General features: G+C 42.4%; 2 protein-coding genes across 2 annotated transcripts; one reads left to right on the plus strand and one right to left on the minus strand.

The window, feature by feature from the left end:
• Nucleotides 1–2,994: 2,994 nt before the first annotated feature.
• On the plus strand, nucleotides 2,995–8,187 carry LOC119735515 (collagen alpha-1(XIV) chain-like). The gene is made up of 6 exons (XM_038209240.1): nucleotides 2,995–3,092; nucleotides 4,966–5,405; nucleotides 5,683–5,788; nucleotides 6,187–6,765; nucleotides 7,252–7,544; nucleotides 7,715–8,187. Exons 1-6 carry the CDS (start codon nucleotides 3,080–3,082, stop codon nucleotides 7,955–7,957), a joined length of 1,674 nt encoding a protein of 557 aa, XP_038065168.1. The 5' UTR covers nucleotides 2,995–3,079; the 3' UTR covers nucleotides 7,958–8,187.
• A 5,561-nt stretch (nucleotides 8,188–13,748) lies between these two features.
• Nucleotides 13,749–14,547, minus strand: LOC119736272 (perlucin-like protein). The gene is made up of 2 exons (XM_038210317.1): nucleotides 14,231–14,547; nucleotides 13,749–14,054 (listed from the first exon to the last, which is right to left on the minus strand). The coding sequence occupies exons 1-2, from the start codon at nucleotides 14,503–14,505 to the stop codon at nucleotides 13,841–13,843; spliced, it is 489 nt and encodes a 162-aa protein (XP_038066245.1). The 5' UTR covers nucleotides 14,506–14,547; the 3' UTR covers nucleotides 13,749–13,840.
• Nucleotides 14,548–16,768: the final 2,221 nt, after the last annotated feature.

The following is a 16,768-nucleotide window of genomic DNA, read 5'->3' on the forward strand; positions in this document are numbered from 1 at the left end:
TCTGAAGATGGTTTCAAAATGGGACAAACTAAATATGAATTCCACTTTCTATGAAGTGCTTAATCAATAATAAAATTCTCCGTGGACCAAAATGATAATTAAGGAAATATATTGAATAAAAAAAATAAAAAGCGTTATTTGGTAAATTTATTAAAAACAAAACTTTTAAATGGCAACACTGAATTTTGAACAAATGCTTCAACTGAACTTGAAGGCCAAAATCGAAAAAGAATATACTATTTATTTTCACTAATTGAAGGAATCACACAAATGGGATAGACTTGGATTGCGCAAAAAAATAATAATAATTATTATTATTACCGAGAATGGGTCATTTGGGAGACATTCCCATAGAATTGTGCACACAATGTGCCCTAACCCAATATTCCCTTGTCCTTTTTCCACGAATGTCGGTATTTTTACTAATTAGACCACGCGCAACAAATATAACCTACTTGCGACAGTAAAATGGTGCCTCTAAAGGGGGGCTGTGACATTAGGGAGACATGAAAAGGTCTCGGTCCTTCATAAACACAAGACAAGGCAAGTCTATAAAGGCTGGTCCAAATAAGCACACAATTTGATTCAAGCGATTCAGAATAACTATTCACTGGAAGTTTGTTCAAGCATGTGGCCTACACAATGGGCCGGATTGAGCCCGTTAATCATATCCCCGTGTGCGGTGGATTTTTGCTGACTTTTCTGCCTCGCGAGGCCATGAGGAATATGTCTATCCTGTCTTTCCGCCTCGCGAGGCGAAAAACTCACCGTGTATGGTCTACCTGAGCTATATACGTGCTGAGCTAAAACAGTAACAAGCCAATGAAAGCGCATACTTTGGTCACGTGATTTCAAGATGGAGGTCCCCTTTGAAAGTGTCAGCGACTTTGTCAGCGACTTTATTTTAGAGGACTAGCTGGTTGAGTTGTGGTCAGATTATCCTTGTTGTCGGTCGCGTGATTTTAAACATGGATACAAACGCCAGCAGGCTTTAGAAGAAATTGCAAAACAATATCATGAAGTCACGTGTCCAGAGTATTTGCTTTCATTGGCTAATAAATCTTTTAAGCTCAGCACGTAGCTCAGGGTGACCGCACACGTTGAGTTTTTCTCCTCGCGAGGCAAAAGAAATCAAACAGGGTAGATATTTGCCTCACGGCCGCGCGAGGCAGAAAACTCAGCATAAATTCACCGCACACGGTGATATTTTGCGAGCGACGTACTGAGCAAACGGCCTCCAATGAGTTTTTGCACGGCACGAAGCTCTCAGTGTGCGGCGGGCTTAAGCAAGTCAAACATTTATTAGTGAGTGAGCCAGTGATTCAGCTGTAAACGGGACTGTTTACAGTTTATTGAAGTGGGTGATGATAAAAACAAACCGTCACTTTCAACATGTGCATGGGCTCTTGCAGTTCCTCGAACCGGCGACCCACCATGTACTGGCACCGCCTGTGTTTGCTTCCGGCGAAATCTGAACCGTTGTTTTTATTACCAGAAAAACCTCAATCACTTCCTGTCCTCGGTCTCAAACCATAACCACGGGGCTACATTTTGTCGACTCATGATCTCAATATCCATATGCCTACACCGGGCTTCTGTAATACGTGCAACGGGTTTATGTCAACAGCAGCCCTGCGAAATAGTGCGAACCTCACGCCATGCATAAGGTATGCACTCGGACAACACTTGAGGTTACATTGCTTCTACAAATCCGCCGGCGAAGAGAAAAACCAAATATAAAATTTACATCTCCCCGATGCAAACTCCATCATAATTATAATTAAAAAAATAATGTGTGGTTGCAGTACCTGCGAATTTCATCACTTAAAATGCGTAGGATTTACGTAGGATTTATGATTTACCTAATAGACTTTAATTTGTCGTACCCACAGTACATTGCTAGACTGCTATAGAGCCAATTGGAGGAACCTCGTGACAAGGGCGGATCCAGAACAAAATTTTTGGGGAGGGGGTGAGAGGGCTAGAGTAGTTTATTTTGATAAGGGGAAGGGGATTAAGTATTATAGGATCGTGCGCTAGTGCCGCATTTAAAAATTTGAACTAAAAGGTATTGTAGCTGATGGCCTGCAAGGGCCCGGAGATACGCAACGTTTTAATCGATTTCCGAAAAATAAAAATAAAATGGGGGGAAAAATTGAAAAAATAAATCGGGTCTTGGGGGGGGGGGGGGGTGTGCCCCCCGTTGCCCCCCCCCCCCCTCCCCCACCTGGATCCGCCAATGCCTTTTGACCGGCTGCGCAGCCGATAGTTGTATAGTGCATGTAGTGGCATTTTAAGCAACGAATTTGTCGCGCAGCTGAGCAATAACCTTACGATCGATTTTACGAAACTTTTTAACACAAACAAAATAAACTTAAACTGTTTTATGAACTGTTTTTGTTTGATAACAAAGCAGTCGTTGAATTATCCTGTCCGCCATTTTGGAAATACATTTGCCCGACTTTCTTTGGAATCGTGTGGCAACGCTAAAAGTTTTGTCATGGGCAAAATAGCAATTAATTTACTTCAAAAACAAGTTGTGAGTTCATTGTATCAACCTTGATAAGTCGGACAATGACAGGCTCCACATCGATCACGATTAGTCATTAAAATATACATATTCAGTCGCTACGCCACAACCTACGCCGCCTAAAATGATTGCGTAAGTTGTACAATAATATGTAAAGTCACGGACATTGAGCAGTTTCTTAAAATCGGCCGCAGTTCCATGTGCTGTTTTAAGCAGGAATTGGGAGGAACTTTGCACGAATATTCTGGGTAATTTCAACCGGTGATTACATTTGCATGTTATTCCTGCATCAGTTTCTGTTTCAACAATAAACATTCACGGAATGCTGCACGCTACAAACAAAACCATCCGCTTCCTCTCGATTAAACATGAACTTTCATCTAGTCTGATATCGCTACATAAAAGGTGCTCTGAAAATTACTTCATGTTCATTACATGGTAACAAACCCGATCGTCAACGCTTCATTTTGCAAGAAGCATTTTGTTTTTGAACTCTGAAGTGAGAAGATTACCGTTTTTCCGTGCAATACGTTTTAGACGTTCGAAAAGATGCTAACTCGAGGTAAGTGCAGTTAATACGCGTGATTTTCGAAATGAGTAACGACAGAAAATCAGATAAACGAGCCCACAACTGTGTAGTCCTCGGATCATTATTCATCTAAGATACTAGCGTTTTGTTCACATTTATTTATTTCATCATAGAAACTAGAAACAAACAATGGACGTTACTTTATGCTCAAAGCAGTGGCGGCGCTACGAGTGAGGCAGGGGCATGGGGGCATTTGCCTCCCAAGTTTTGTCCTTGCCCCCCCCCCCCCAGTTTCCTCCCCCCCTCCCCCCTCCCCACAGTTTTCCCCGAACGAACACTTTATCTACAAGTAGATTAATTTTGTTTTATTTTCTTTGCTGCTAAGATTAATTCAATTTGGGGCCAATGAAGGCATTAAAACACGCCACGCATGCATTTATAAGGCCGTACATAGTGCGCAGCCAACGTGTTTGTACATTTCGTCACCGACACCACGAAGTAACACTCTACCGTGTTAAAGCCTATTTTTTTCGATTTTCAGTTTTTTGGATTTTTAAACATTATTCATCAAGGCCTACCATTGCACGAAGTTTCAAAGCTTCAAAAGCTTTACTTTAATAATTACGCTAAGTATCCATGGCAACTTTTGCGCAAAAGTGACAATGTTCTTTTTCACGAAGTAACACTCAAGTTCCATTTTCCATTGCAATGCATGGCGCGCACTCTGCTCACAAGTGAGCAAAAACGTTTTCACGAAGTAACACTCTTCTTGTAACAAGTTGTATGAGCGCGCGCGCGCTGACCTGAAATTGCACTTTCCTCGTGTTAAATACATTGAAGAGTGTTACTTCGTGAAAACGAAAATTTACAGTTTCGCAGCTTTTTCGGTTTCACGAACTAACACTCATTTTTTTTCTCTTATTTCTTGTTTATTTAATACACAAACGAGTGAAAACCAGCAGATTTAATCAATTCAATTCATCAAGTGTCCACAACTAGAAACCCAACTGAAAATACTCTGTCGTTTTGACGCAAAGTGTTGTTTTAGAAAGCGTTCAACTTTAGTTGCCGTTTTCTCCGACTGTTAGTTTTTACTGGTATGTAGATGGGTGTTACTTCGTGGTGTCGGTGACGATTTGTACAGTCTTGTCATACACCATTCTGCAGTATGATACATTTCTCATTCATAAAAACGCCAACACCTCTAAGTCGTTCTAGTGGCTTATTTCCGGACCATTGACAATGGTACGCGAGCGCGTACAAAGGCTTGATTATTTTCGATTCCCCCCCCAAAAAAAAATTGGTTCCTTTCCCCCAATTGCTCCCCCCCCCCCCCCCCCCCCAATAGAGTCTGGCTCCGCCACTGGCTCAAAGATGGAAACTGCTCAAAGTGCAGCCGTGCTTTTGTTGTGAATGGCGAATGGGTACAAGGACCAGGCGCGGTTCTAGAGCCAATATTTTGGGGGGCTAGCGAGTTGGATCCAGAACTTTTTTTCAGGGAGGCGTGCTGATGTGTAGACAGGTTATTTTCTCCAGACACTTAGGCCTCTGAAAATCAATACGGGGAGGGGGGGGGCGAGAGGTGAGGTGGGGGGGGGGGGCTTTTGCTATATTTTCAATGGGGAGCGCTGATAAAATTCTACAATCAGGCACACTATCTAAAAGTGTACAAATGCACCCTTCTCATTTAGGGGGAGAACGTTCCCATGTACGTCAAATTCTTACATTTTGCTAGTGCATTTTTTTATGGAATTGTTTTTTTTGGGGGGGGGCTAAAGCCCACCGCCCCCCCCCCACCCCCCCCCCCCCCCCCTGAACGTACCGCCACTGACAAGGACATATTTCTTGCTGTCATACTCACTTAACCCCACATAATCATCTCTATCTTCACAATTTCTCTCCTCAGGTCTCTTTGTGCTGTTCAGCACTGCTGTCCTCTTCTCTGAGCCGGCTCATTCCCAGAGAGACGCAACTCTTGAACGCGAAACATTCGGCACGGCAGTTGTTGAAGCAACCAGGTTGAACATCGATCGTCTGAATAGGGCTCTGCGTGCGAATCATAGGTTCTTTCGGCGCCTCGCTTGGGTTGAAACTGCTGATGGTACGTCCTCGATCACCTACTCCAACCGGACGTATCACGGCGGAATATGGAGAGTGGATCGCTCTGTCTATGAAGCAACCTTGGCATTGTACAACGACCCGAGTTACGCTTTCACCTTTAGTGACATTCAGGGCCAACTTGGCATAAACTGGAGCACCAGTACGTGGGAAGATGGCCGTAGACCACTGTACTCGGCACTCGCTGCTCGACTCTATTTCCTTAGCTTGGGGCGTGATATCCCACAGGTAAAAAAAAACATGGTTTATAAAAGCCGTTCTTGTTTCCTTGTCCAGTTTCGGTTAATAGCTTGTTTTGTTTGTGTTCTGACATGGGAAGAAACCTTTCTGATCTCTGCAATGACTGTGTTGTTAATTGACAGGAATCTATCGCTAATTAAAATGTGAGGAGTTTAGAATATAATTGTATAATTACCTTTCAATGACAAATAATCCGATATATTCTAAAGATTGAGGTACTAATACCTAAGAAGAAAAAAATCGGTTATATTTTTTGTTCATACAGGATTTGAATGGTCAGGCTATACTTTGGAGAGAAGAATACCATGATCAACCGACAGATACGGTGGACAATTTCATCAGGAAGGTCCAAATTCTTGAAAGTGAACAAGGTTAGACATAGAAAACTTAAGATTTTGTTGTATTATATGTATATGAAATGGATTAAATCCGCAAAATTTAGGACAGACTGAAATCATTGTTTGTTTGTCGGTTGTCGATTTGTTTGTTGGTTTGTTGGTTGATTGGAGTGGGTTGGTTGGGGAATCAAGAACTTCAACTTTCCAAATGGTCGTTGTTCCATCGATCGGCCAGACAAACGATCTGTTGGCTGGTCGGCCGATTGGTCGTTCGGTAGGTCTAAGTAGTTCGGTCATCGGTCGGTTGGTTGATCGGCGCGGTTGAGTCGGACTGGTTCAGGTATTGTGGGGTTTTGGTTTTAGCATTAGGTGAAATCTGGTGATAAGTTATTTGTTTGATTTATTTATCTGGATTTTATTTTTCTCCAAAGGATGTTCCGTCAAGGGCATAGACCTTGTCTTTGTTTTGGACAGTTCATGGAGTGTGACATCCCTTAACTTTGACATAACCAAGAACTTTGTTGCGAGTGTCGTTGACTCGTTTGACATTGGTGCCGACAAGACCCGAGTCGGTGTCATCAAGTATGCCACTGACGTTACAGTCGAGTTCAACCTTAACGAATACACCGACAAAGCACTACTCATTGAAGCCATTGGAAACATCTATTTCACCGGTGGGGAAACACACACAGTCGAGGCACTGGAAACTGTGGAAAGTGAAGCCTTCCTAGTCGCGAACGGAGCCAGAGCGGACATGAATGCGGTACCTCGAGTAGCAGTTGTCATCACGGATGGCCGTTCACAAGACGGGCCTGCAGCCGTGGCAGTACCGGCAGACCGGGCTAGGCAGAGAGGAATCACCATCTTTGCCATCGGTGTGACCGATAATGTGAATGACGCCGAGCTTAACGCCATTGCTAACCAACCAAATGACACCTACGTGTTCCGCGTCAGTAGTTTTAACACTATGGACAACATTATGGCCACTCTTCAAGACAAAACATGTAATGGTAAGTTCACTGGAACAACTGCTGTTAAAGGCATCTGATGCATCATATCATATTGCATATTATTTTCCTCGTTCTCGTGCTTATTCACCAACGCCACCACTGGCATCTTCAACCTAATCCGGTTAATAAGTGACTGCGTCATTCACGCGCACGCACCACTGATTCTTAGCGCCTATTGGCTAAACACGCCACTTTACACTTCTTCTGGTTCCAGTGTTCCATTACAATCTCGTCCCCATGAATATGAGATCTTGCTGCGCCATGTTGTTTCCCATCATGCCTTGCGCGATCTTAGTGAAGGAACGCGCACGCGCCCATGGAGTCGAGGCTGGTTCCATTCCCACTACGAGTGCAGTAGGCGTGGTTTAAGTTGAAAAGAAGCCACACTTTCGAACCAGATTGACCATCACCAAACCAACCTCCACCAGAAAACAAAATAAATTATTAAAGAATAATCAACCTCTATTTGATCTGCATATTAAACAGCTCCCAGCACTCTCCGAGTACCAGTACTCAACAATTCTCTCAGTCTTGGAGACAAGCAATTCTTGGCACAGCCCATCACTGAGGAAGGAGTCACCCTAGACATCGCAGCTGCAGAAGGCAACGTGGTCATGTACGTGTCCACAACCACACCCAACCCGAACGAGGCACTTCATGACTACCGTCTGGAAGCGACAGAGGGCCAGGGAAGGGCAGAAGTCTTCATCGGACCTGAGGTATTCGTGGACAAGCGGATATTCTCTCAAGATACTGATGGTGGCCGTATCCGAAGACAGGTGAGTGAGAAAACAACATTCCATGACTCTTTTCATGTGTAAACATGGAACTAATAACCGCTTGACATAATGAACCAAGGAACTGACAGGGGTAGGGCACGGACCTATCACCACCGGAAAACCATCCCATTGTCCGTAAAATACTGTCTTCTGATCATCTGTATTTATAGGCACCGAGTCAGAATGACACCAGAGATGGTTCCACCATCGGCACTGTGTATATGACCCTGGAGGGCCTGCAGGATACCAACGATTTCGTGTTGAGGGTGACAGAAGGTGACGTCACTGCCGAGCTAACCACTGTAAAGCCGGAGGCTACACCTGCAGCTGGGGCTGCTAAGACCATAGCTTACATTGACCTAAATCTGAAGGCACTTGTCGCTGCCGTGATGATGAAATTGGCAATGTTTTAGACTGGGTGACCTCGAGTAGCGCGGGGTCAGATTTCCTCAGTGCCCCAATGAGTCCAGTCAAAACAAAAATCGCTTTAAAACCGTCACCTTCGAAGGACATTTTACTCAGACCAATTAATGCATTTGAAAACCATCAATGTCATTACTTAATTGAATTAAAGGATAAGAACACTTTAGAACGGTGTTTTGGTAAAACGGTAAGCGAACATAAATTAAATTACCGTATAGTGTCTGGCTATTACTCTTAATAATTTGGCTGTGTACTATAATATTCTTCATAACAGAGCGATCCTTTTCGGTACTGTACACACACTCTGAGTGCGGGAAAGACGTGTGTAGTAACATCTGTAAGTTCTAACAACCACTTAAATCTTTGCATTTTCCCCAGAGTACAGAGTACTCATAGTTCACCCCCAGGTATAAATTGTGGCAAGTGGTGGCAATACCGTCTGCTGAGAAACCCTCGCTGCAGGCCCAGAATATAATGGCCCAAATTAGATAGTAAATAACGATATAAGATACTAAACTAACACTTTAGGCACATCCTATTCAGAGCATTGCGAACATATTTTGTGACAGTTGAAGACTTGTAGACTTGTAGGTTTCTTCACTTACTGCTCAAAGCTTTCATGCACTTCTTCATAAGACAAAAAGTAATTGCCTACATTATGGTATTTAAACAGAATGGTACACAAAATGACGGCTTCCTTGTTTCTGTTGACAGGTGCACTAAAAGGTTGAGAAAAATCATTGAAAACTTATACTTATACGATAGAGCTAGGAACCTTGCCCTGTGCTTTAATTGCAAAAGCAATGGCTGGAAGCCTCACCTAGTGTATCATTTACATGGTATTGTCTATGCATGGTTGCAGGACCGTACTACCGTTTGCAGTACACGTTTTAATGGGGGGAAAATAACTGCTAAACTATTTGCTATCAAATTTAGGTTGTAAAGTGGTCAGAGGACTGCAAACAGCCGTTAGTTTAGCTTGCTGACTAGTCTTGTTAACAGGATGTTTATTATTCATGCTCACTCTCAACGCTATATTTGGCAATGTTTGAGTGAGGAACTTGTGAAATATTTAATTGATTGGCCAACAAATTTCGGGGTAATTAAAACCAACGTAATAGTCACTACAAAAAAATAGTACCGACCCTGCAGCGTTTCTCAGCAGACGGTATTGCCACCACTTGCCACAATTTATACCTGGGGGTGAACTATGTGTACTCTGTACTCTGGGGAAAATGCAAAGATTTAAGTGGTTGTTAGAACTTACAGATGTTACTACACACGTCTTTCCCGCACTCAGAGTGTGCGTACAGTTACCGAAAAGGGTCGCTCTGTACTGTTATGAAGAATATTATAGTACACAGCCAAATTATTAAGAGTAATAGCCAGACACTATACGGTTATCTGTTTTATTTCATTTATCATTACATGTTTTTTTTTTCCCGGGGCTCCCTTTGTCACTTTGATATCTTAAAGGAAAATCTTCAAGAAAATGTGATGAAAATCCTAATGTGCGCAGCTTCGTTATTTCTCTCACAATTCCTCGATCTTTAATTACTATTATTTGTTTTTTTAAACAAAATTTAATTTAGTTATTTATTAATTTATTTATTTATTTGAGGGGGGGGGGGGGGGCTACTATGACAGTTCCCTTTTTCGCTCTTCCTCCAGCTTTCAGGAAACTAGCTTTCAGGAAACGAGGGGGAGTATAAGCTGGGGGTTGAGTCTAAGGCGTGCCGACGTGTAGGGGGTCCATGGCATGCCATGGAAAATCATAAAATCTACGATGATTTATCCTGCATTGTAATCCAATAATACATTTAGGAATTTTAGTATTCCGTTTAATATTTTTTGGGTCAATTTACTAGTTTCATAAGATTGGTCACAAGCTGAATGGGGGGGGGGGTGCAACCGCTCCCCCTCCCCACTCACCCTCCCCCACCCCCCGCCCAGATCTGATTTTCCTTATATCAGATTATCCTTATTTCTGGTCCCTTGTGTGTTTGTATTTGTTTTTGTTTTGTCTTCTTTTGGAATTTGTCTTTGATTGTACCTCTTTTTTTCTGGGTTATTGTTAATGTCTGTGTTAAGATCGTGTGTGTACCAGGCTGGTCTTTACAAGCTAAGGCTCACCGGCTCAAACAGCCCCATACTCCAGTTTTTACGATGATATTTACTGTCCATTACCGCATTATGCGTCTATTGTAATATGATTTTACATGACATGTAAAGAATTATCCCTTTTATTTGTATATATTATTTCCATTTCTGAAAAAAAGTATTGAATTAAATAAAAAAACTAAATCAATGGGAAAGGTACGTGTGACTATATACTCATCAGTACCATGTTAATTACATGGTTAGAGCGCCCTCTGCAGGCCGAAATCTTTGTCTGCATGTTCTTAATCTGCGGTGCACGATATTGGAATTAACGAATCGGGTCAAGAATTGTTATGGAGACTCGATTCGATGATCGCGAATTGGAACAAGTCCTTAACCAGCCAATCGACACTTTTTATGGCCCGGACGCGATTTTTTTTCCCCCAAAGTACATGGGCATACGGCATACATGGTTGTTTAGCGCCCTCTGCGACACTTTTTTGATACGTACGCAGGTATATTTTTTCCCCAAGTTTCGCAGAGCAGTACGATATAGCTCAGTCGATACAGGGTCGTGATTTTGCACCGCGAGGTTGCGGATTCGAATCACCGTTTTGTACCCGAAATTGTTTTCTTCTCTAACCCGAGAGGCATCGGAGGATTTGTTTTAAAAGGGAAATAAATTCCGAATTTCATTACGTTCGAATTCGGTTTTTGTTTCTCATTTTATATTTTCTGTTCATGTTTTTACAAAAGTAAAGTCCAAAACGTCATAGCGTACACCCATATCCGGATGTCGTTTGGGAGAAAAAAATTCACGGCCTGGACATAATTAATGCCCGGTTTATATTACAAACATCTTATTCACTAGTGCACTTTATGGGATTATCGTCGTTTGCATAACAAATAATTCAATTGGGAATTAAATATAAACATTTTAAAAGGGTTGTAAAATGACTTGTTTGAATTTGTAATATAACAGCTGTTCCTGAGCATCAGGTCTCATTGTAATGCTCAGCTGTAAATGTTTCAGTCGACTGTTCGGGATACAGGTGAGTTTTATTAATATAATTTAGTCTTCCAAACATTCTGATACCGGAACTAAGATGTCATTAAAACACAGGGTTTGTTCCGCCTTTTGGAGCCAAGTTGGTCCGTTCTGCGATCGTGCGGTCATAAAACATACTTTGTTTCCTTTTCTTTCTTTTGTTTGTGTGATTTTGCCAGCCGCTCTTCGTTGTGTTGTGCTTGCCTATCGCAACAATATAGCCTGCATGACTAACGAAGAAATGGTTCCTGTCGGTAAACTCACACCTTGTCGATATAAATCCAAACCGCAATGAATAACAATACCCCCTAATGTGCTAAACAGGGTGGATAAAAAAAAAACGAAACCCAGATATTATTGCTAATTGGAACAGAAGTAGGGCACATGTGAATCAAAGGGAGATATCTTCTATTAGGGTTGAATCCCTCTTTAAAATGACACCCTGGTCATGACACCATTACATTCACGGTTGACTGAGCAGTGACCAATTTTATGAAAGGGACTATATTGCCCCACTTTTCAATTGTGTTTTTTGTTGTGTCAGTTGTCACAGAGTGAAAGGCTGTGGTTGCCAATCAAGGCAGGTGGGGAAAAAAAATTTCACCATGAAAAGTGGCGCAAGTCTCTAAATAGACCTTTTCATAAAATCGGTCACTGCTCAGTCAACTGTGAATGTAATGACATGATCAGGGTGTCATTTTAAAGAAGAGATTCAACCCTAACAGAGGATGTCTCCCTTTGATTCACATGTGCCCTAATTCTATTCCAATTAGCAATAATATCTCGGTGTCGGTTTTTTCTTTGATCCACCCTGTAGTGTCCAGATTCAATGAATTAAAGAACATTCCATTAATCAAAGGGTGTCCTGTCTTCTCTAAATTCTAAAGAGTGAAAATTCACTCCATTCGAATGAAGATTCACTCCCACGGTCGGAAACTAGGGACTACACATTTTAGAGTGGAATTCCTTCAATCGTAAAGATCGAGGTTTCACTCAAGCTTCGACTGAAGTGGTTCATTTTTCAGACTATGAAAATGAGAGTGATTTTCACTCTAAAACGTCTAGTCTCTAATTTCACTGTTTGGAATTTAGAGAGTCCTCCCCACCCTGCTAGATCCCACCTCTCCCTTTGCCACAGCATTTGGAATGTTGCTTCGAGCCTGAAAACTGCAAGTGGAGACAAGTTAGACCAACAGCCATCTCACAACCTCCCCTGCAACCCCCTCACCCAGTGCTCACATAAGCAATCCCCTTCCAAGAAGCCAACATCTACGCGTCGTGTCTAAGCTGCAATGAAAAATAATGCCCCGTTGTACAATGGTGTCCAATGTCCTCTGAATTGGAAAGCATCTCGTCATTAAGATGCTGTCTAGTCCCCCGCTCCCCCCTTTTTTGTGGCGGCAAAAAGTGTCGACCGGGAATAAAATAGTGGCTACATAGTGGTATATTTGTTACTTACTCCATTAGGCCAAAAAAAGTCTCCGGTTTCTGGTATGTGCGCGCGTCGCCGTAGCCATGCGCGTCGGCAAAATGAAAAAGGTTTTTTTTTTCAATAAAAGATGATGTCTCAAAACCGCCAAACTCATTGGTTTGACTGGAATCCTGCTGCTGCACAATTTGTAAGTGTTTTTAGATGGGGTTATGATCGAGAATAAGCTTTATGTGGCCTCTCTGTACCAGGCGCGGTTCTACAGGGGGGGGCTGTAGCCCCCCCCCCCCCCAAAAAAAAATAATTGTGTCTAGCCCCCCCAAAATAAATTCCGTAAAAAAAAAATTACATTAGCAAAAAGAAGGATTGTGATGTGCGAACGGTCTCCCCCTAAAGAAGAAATAGCCGTGACAAGGGTGCATTAGTTAATATAGTGTGAATGATTTTAGGATTTTATTGGCGCTCCCCATTGAAAATATGGCATGAGCCCCCCCCCCCCCCCCCCCCGATTTAGCAATCGAAATTGTTGACGTCCTAAGTAAAGAGCGGACACTTATAAAAATGTATCACAAATCTATACATTATAATTATCGAAAGAGTTCAACTGAAGTGCAGCCACAAGCATATACGGCTAAAAATGTGTCCAATTTACTTTTTTATAATCTTAGTATGAAAGGTAATATACAACACTTGAACACCACATTCCAACAAATTTATCAAATTATTATCAAATACCTTACTTCAGTATCTTACATTCTGAAATCATGGCACTTGGTGTGCTGTCATTTTCAAGAAAAGTGTTTTTGTTTTTTTTAATTTCCAATGATTGTCGGCCGACCATCGTTGGAAAACGAGCATTTTGTTTGCAATCGGTTACACATCCGTGAACTGGTGCAAGCCAGCAAGTCTGGTTCCCTGAAATCACAATTCCCGGACGTGTATAAGTTACCACGTTTCGTCTGAAGCAGGGTCAGTGAACCAGACAAGGACAGCTTTTTTTTTCAAACCTTTAACACAGGTCAGTGTAACAATATTCGCTAAAAAAATACTAACCCCGAAGTCTATCCATTTCTGAAAATTGCAGCAGAAGCAAATGTCGTATATACCTTTAAGGACGTTTCAATTTACACAAAATGGCCGTGCCCCCATTGCTACAAAATGACCAAGACGTTAGTGCGAGAAAGTTGTGCTAGTCTTGGGCCAAGACCAGCACAACATATGATTTACTATCAAAATTGTATTATTGAAGCTTTGAACAAACATCGCTATTCATACGCCGGGGCTTTAGTTGGATTTTTAACAGGAGGACGGGGGCTTCTCACAAATGTAGCAACGCTCGTCTCCTGTGAGATGATCCATGTCGTTCCACTTGCTGTCCGACATGCGTACCTCAGCGGCATCCTCGCGTCCGTTGTGGTTGTTTGGCTCCTCTGGCTGCCAGTTGGTGTAAGTAACGGGATCTCCATTTTCATCCCATACCCAGCTTTTCTCATTTCCGATATCATTCGCCCTGTATGAGTACATATAGGAAAAATCAAGATTACCATTTCGCAAGAATGTAAGTACCTATACCTAATACCTTTTTGGTGGGAACGGCGCTGGGTGGAATGCCTACCTACAACGAACGTGACAGTCCAACAAAACTACACATGCGAACGCAAATATTGTTTCAATCATAAAACTTACCCAATCCAGTAACCATCAGAACACGGACGAGGACTGTGTCTTTGGTAGAAGTCGGTGACCCAGTTCTGGTCAACTCCGTTCCTGATAGTGACCAGCCAGCCTCCTTCAAGTCTGCATCTTTCCCGTGCCTGGATCCACAAGTCTCGATGAAGCGATACTTTGTAGCAGTTGCCATAATACCCGCGTCGGGTGTAGCCGTCGCCGCATTGCTGCACTGCGCACACCATCCCAATCACAACCACCAGAAACGCAAACACTAACAAAGTACGACCCATGGTGATAACTGCTCTCAACTCAAGGTAGATCTATATCGAAAAATGATCAAAAAACGGTGTGCTTCGTAGGCAAGAATTCTGGCTCTTTTTATAGGGTTTAGAAGCCTCGTCGGAGCCATGCCAAGGAAGCGAAAATCAGAATTTTCGACCTTGGGAAGTAGCATACGAGAAACCAGGATCTTGAAGGGTTAGGGGAGAGTGGGGGAAATCCAAAACACCTTTCCCTTTTGGCTTTTTAACAAGCTAAGGCCAAAAACAAAATCAAATCTCCGGTTTCTGGTCTGCGCTGCGCACGCATCGCCGTAGCCTAGTTGAGTATCATCCGTTCTCCACGCAGCCCATCTCTGGTAGAACGTCTGATAAACTAAGCATGCGTGACGTCATTTCATTCCGAAATCAGGACTAAGATTGTGATTGGTCAATTTCGATGCCACTTTTTTTTTGTAATACAACAACCTGTACACAAATTCTACTCATCGTGGGCGTGATGTTTACGCACGTTTGGAGCTCGCATTACGCGCGTATAGAAGGCGCCTGCTGATTTGTCAGTTTCTCCACGGCAGTCTAGTTGCATAATCGCCGAATCTGTTTACGTATCATGCATAGACCATGCACGGTCAGCTTCGCCAGGGCCAGGGTCTATCACATAGACTAGCCGTAGCCATGCGCGTCGGCAAACTTGAAATGTTTTTTTTTTCAATGTAAGATGTTGTCTCACAACCGCCAACTTCACTGGTTTGACTGGTATCCTGCTGCTGTACAAACGTGTTTTTAGAGGGGATTACGATCGAAGCTTTATGTGGCCTCACGGGTTCCAATATATTTTACACTAAATTTAGTCGGGCACCATTTGCAGACGGTGTTGTAATTTTGTAATTGTGCATCTTGAAGCCAGACTGCAGGGAGCGATGGTCGTGTATCTGGAACCTGTAAACGCTTTTTAATTAGCGCAATTAAAAAGGAGCACACTAATAACCAGCCTGGCAGCAGATCGATGCACGATGTCGGTGTCGCTGTATTTTTGCGTGTATGGTCTGACGTTACCGTTTCCTCTGATTTTTCTCTTGCCTATATCCCAATTTCCCGAAGAATGTTCGTGTAGGTCGAGATCGTAAGTGGGTGCAGAATTCTCAAGCCTTATGGCCTTACTGAGGTCACCTCAAGCTCCACTCTGAAGGATATTTTTGAGAGTTTTAGGGGGATCGAAGCGTCATCTGCAATATCAGCCGACAACTTTGTTCTGAATTCTGTGCCCCAACGGAAAAAGTGGGGGGGAAAACGCGTCGCCGCACCACTTTTAGGGCAAGTTCCATATCAGAAACCGGAGACTTGGGGGGGGGGGGGGTGTCCTAATAAGGTTCGTGAATATACAGAAGCTAATTCGTGCCAGGTTTGCAGAAACAAATATTGTTTATTGCGGAATAACGCAGTAGTAATTCTTGCGATATAATGACGCAATAGTTTTTGCGAAATAAAAGTCCGCAATTTTGCAAATACCTTAAAGGAATGCATTGTGTCTGTAGGCATTGGCCTTAATACTGGCCTAGTACGGCAAATTATCAGGCTAGCACGGCATTCGATAAAGTTTTCGCGGTGTAAAAGCCTAACCGCCGGGTGCGGCATGTTGGATCCTGGATTTTTGAAGGGGGTTGGCGACGGATGTTGAGGTAAAAAAAAAAGACAGAGGGATCAAAGGCCTAAAACAATGAATCTAGATTGTTTAACGAATGATATTTCGTGAAACCTAAGAAACATTTGGATTTTCTCTCCAGTTTATTGGGATTTTTTTCCAGCCTATAATAATGGCCCAATCTTCGCTAATTCAGATAAAATATAGTTTCAAGAGTGATTCTTGATGCAATTCAGGCCAACTTTTCTTTATTTCCAAATCAAATTGAATTGACTTGTTATAGATGTAGTTTTTTTTGGGGGGGGGCGGGGTTGAAATTGGAGGAGGAAATCCTAAAGGTTGGGAAATATTTCGTATGTAATTGAAATAAGCTTGAATTTAGTAGTTTTCTTTATCGTGGTGGAATATTGAGCGTACAACTGACGCCCAAAAAAAATTATATCTAAAAAAATATCAATCAGTAATAAGAATAATAAAAAATAAGAAAAACAACAACAACAACAACAACAACAACAACCACCACCACCAACAACAACAAACAAACAACAACAACAACAACAATAATAATAATAATAAAAGTGTTTATAAAGCGCTTTCACAAGATAGATCAAAGATCAAACCATCAGTACAGCT

Source organism: Patiria miniata, unplaced genomic scaffold, assembly GCF_015706575.1.
Source record: "Patiria miniata isolate m_02_andy unplaced genomic scaffold, ASM1570657v1 HiC_scaffold_29, whole genome shotgun sequence".
Lineage (NCBI taxonomy): Eukaryota > Metazoa > Echinodermata > Asteroidea > Valvatida > Asterinidae > Patiria > Patiria miniata.